The 2,703-nt window shown below is 40.1% G+C and overlaps 1 protein-coding gene across 1 annotated transcript; it reads left to right on the forward strand.

Moving 5' to 3' along the window:
* The first annotated feature begins 299 nt into the window (after positions 1-299).
* LOC140184830 (uncharacterized) lies at positions 300-1,088 on the forward strand. The gene has a single exon (XM_072238012.1). It carries the CDS (start codon positions 300-302, stop codon positions 1,086-1,088), a length of 789 nt encoding a protein of 262 aa, XP_072094113.1.
* Positions 1,089-2,703: the final 1,615 nt, after the last annotated feature.

Consider the following 2,703-nt stretch of genomic DNA (forward strand, 5'->3'; position numbering starts at 1 on the left):
CATACGCGTCAGTCACGCGTACGCATCGCTCCTCGCTGCCATCTCCTTTTGTTCTTATGCTGTAGAAACTCCATCAAATCCAGCCGAATGCTACCTAAAATAAACAAAATTGCAAAAGACTCAAAGTAGCATCCATATTTGCTAAAAGATAATTAATTCTTTATTAAACTCAACAAATTAGATGAAAATTTACTAGGAAAAGTTAGGAAAGATGCTCACGCATCAATAAGCCACTCAGACATCAACCGAGGCCGTTCAGAAGTCTTGACTCATGGTTTACGCATGAGGGTTTCCTGAGGATGGTAAGGGAGGAATGGAGAGGTTTAGGAGACGTGCAATTCACGGATAAATTGAAGGCTTTGACAATTCCACTAGGGAGATGTCATAAAGCCAATTTTGGAGACATGGACAAGAAGATTCTAAAGTTTGCAGAAGAGATTAAGAAGATTGATGACATGGTGGGTGAAGGAATTTATGATGGAATGTTGGAGGCAAGAAAGAGGGCGCTTGTAGCTTACTGTGAGAAACGGTATGTGAGAAAAGAACTACATTGGAAACAGATGTCGCGCCCAAGACATGTGAGGGACATTGATAAGAACACGAGGTACTTCCATAACCTAGCTTCGGCGAGAAGGAGAAACAACAGGATTGATGCATTGGTCATTAATGGAAGATTGATAAGGAATCAAGCTAGGATTAAGATTGCGATTAGGAATTTCTACAAGGAAATGTATCACCAAGAGAAGTCTCCAATGGTGGGGTTCAGAGACGGGCTGGTGGAAATGGTCAGTGAAGAGGATGCTTTGACTTTGGAGATGCAACCGACCACTGAGGAGGTTAGGGAAGCAATTTGGGATTGTGAATCTTCTAAGGCTCCCGGAAGTGATGGGTACAACATGAACTTCATCAAGAAGTGTTGGGATGAAATTAGTCCTAAGTTTACGGCAACGGTGTTGGATTTTTTCCAGTCTTCTAGGCTACCAGCGGATGCCAATCTCACCTGGGTGGCACTGGCACCAAAGTTTACGAGGGCAAAGAAAATAAAAGATCTTAGGCTAATTAGCATGGTAGGGAATGTGTGTGTATAAAGTCATCTCGAAGATGTTGGTTAGGAGAATGCGAGCGGTAATGCCAGGACTAGTAGGTGAGACACAAAGTACTTTTGTAAAAGGACGAAAGATGCATGATGGGGCTCTTATTGCTTGCAAAACAGAACAATGGATTAAAAGGACGAAAAAGGAAGCGGTGATAATAAAGTTAGATTTCCAGAAAGCTTATGATAGAGTCAAGTGGAGCTTTGTGGATCTTGCGATGCAGAAGATAAGATTTGGACGGAGATGGAGAGGGTGGGTCATGGAGTGTGTCAGTACATGTTCCATGTCGGTATTGATAAACGGGTCACCTTCTGAGCCATTCAAGATGGAAAGGGGTCTTCGGCAAGGTGATCCACTATCTCCATTTTTATTTGTACTTGTTGTGGATGTACTACAGAGGATGTTTGGGTAGGCGGTTAGAAACGGCCGCATATCTCCGTGATAAATCCCTGTTTTATGATTCATCTTGTGCTTAAATTGAGTGTTTTTTTATCAGATCTTCACCCACTTATTCATGTAAATTGCATGGTTTTACTATTCCTTCCTTGTTTTATGATATATGAGAAAACATGTTTCCTATGCTTTAAAAATATTAAATTTAATTATCCTTTATTACCACTCGATGCCGTGATTTGTGTGTTAAATACTTTCAGGATTTTTAGGACATGAATGACTTAGAGGATGGAAAGGAAACATACAAAAATGGAAGGAAAAGCATAAAATGGAGTTTTTGAAGAAACTGGAAGCGACGCGAACGCGTGGACAACGCGGACGTTTGCTTAGCGCAAAGAGCATTGACGCGAGCGCATGGATGACGCAAATGCATGACTCGCGCGAAACACAACTGACGCGGACGCGTGACTGACGCGACCGCGTGGAAGAGCAAAACTCCAGACGACGCAACCGCATGACCCACGCGGACGCGTGAGATGCATGATCTGCAGAAAATACAGAATGCGCTGAAGATGATTTTGGGCCGCATTTTGATCCAGATCCAAGCCCAGAGAATACAGATTAAAGGCTATAAATTGGGGAATCCATCAATTAATCTAGGTCATCAGAACATATATTCATACATAGTTTTAGGATTTAGATGTAGTTTTTAGAGAGAGAGGTTCTCTCCTCTCTCTTAGAATTAGGATTAGGATTAGGATTTCATCTTCTTCAATCACAGGTTCAATATTCCTTTTATTTACTTTCTCAATTTAGTCTATGAACTTTTCATGTTTAGATTGATTTCCTAATTAATACAATTTGAGGTATTTCAGACTTATGATTGTTTTCTCTAATTTATGTTATTCATGCTTGGGCTCTATCCAAATTATTTTTATTTGAGTAGGTTTTATTCTCTTTTGGCTCTGGTTAAGTAATTGGTAACACTTAAGTTATCAAACTCAGAAGTGGTTGAAATTGGCAATTGCTAATTAATTTGGATCGCTCTAAAAGTTGACTGAAACTCGAGGATCAATTTAATTAGTCAACTTGACTTTCCTTTATCTACTAAGGGATAATTAAGTGGGATTAAAATCCAATTCTCAGCACACCTGATAAGGATAACTAGGATAGAAATTCCAATTCTCATACCTTGCCAAGGGTTTTCTTGGTTATT

This window comes from Arachis hypogaea, chromosome 5 (assembly GCF_003086295.3).
Source record: "Arachis hypogaea cultivar Tifrunner chromosome 5, arahy.Tifrunner.gnm2.J5K5, whole genome shotgun sequence".
Classification (NCBI taxonomy): Eukaryota; Viridiplantae; Streptophyta; class Magnoliopsida; order Fabales; family Fabaceae; genus Arachis; species Arachis hypogaea.

Coding starts and splice junctions, on each gene's coding strand:
- LOC140184830 (XM_072238012.1), top strand. CDS start 300: ATGGTAAGGGAGGAATGGAGAGGTTTAGGAGACGTGCAATTCACGGAT.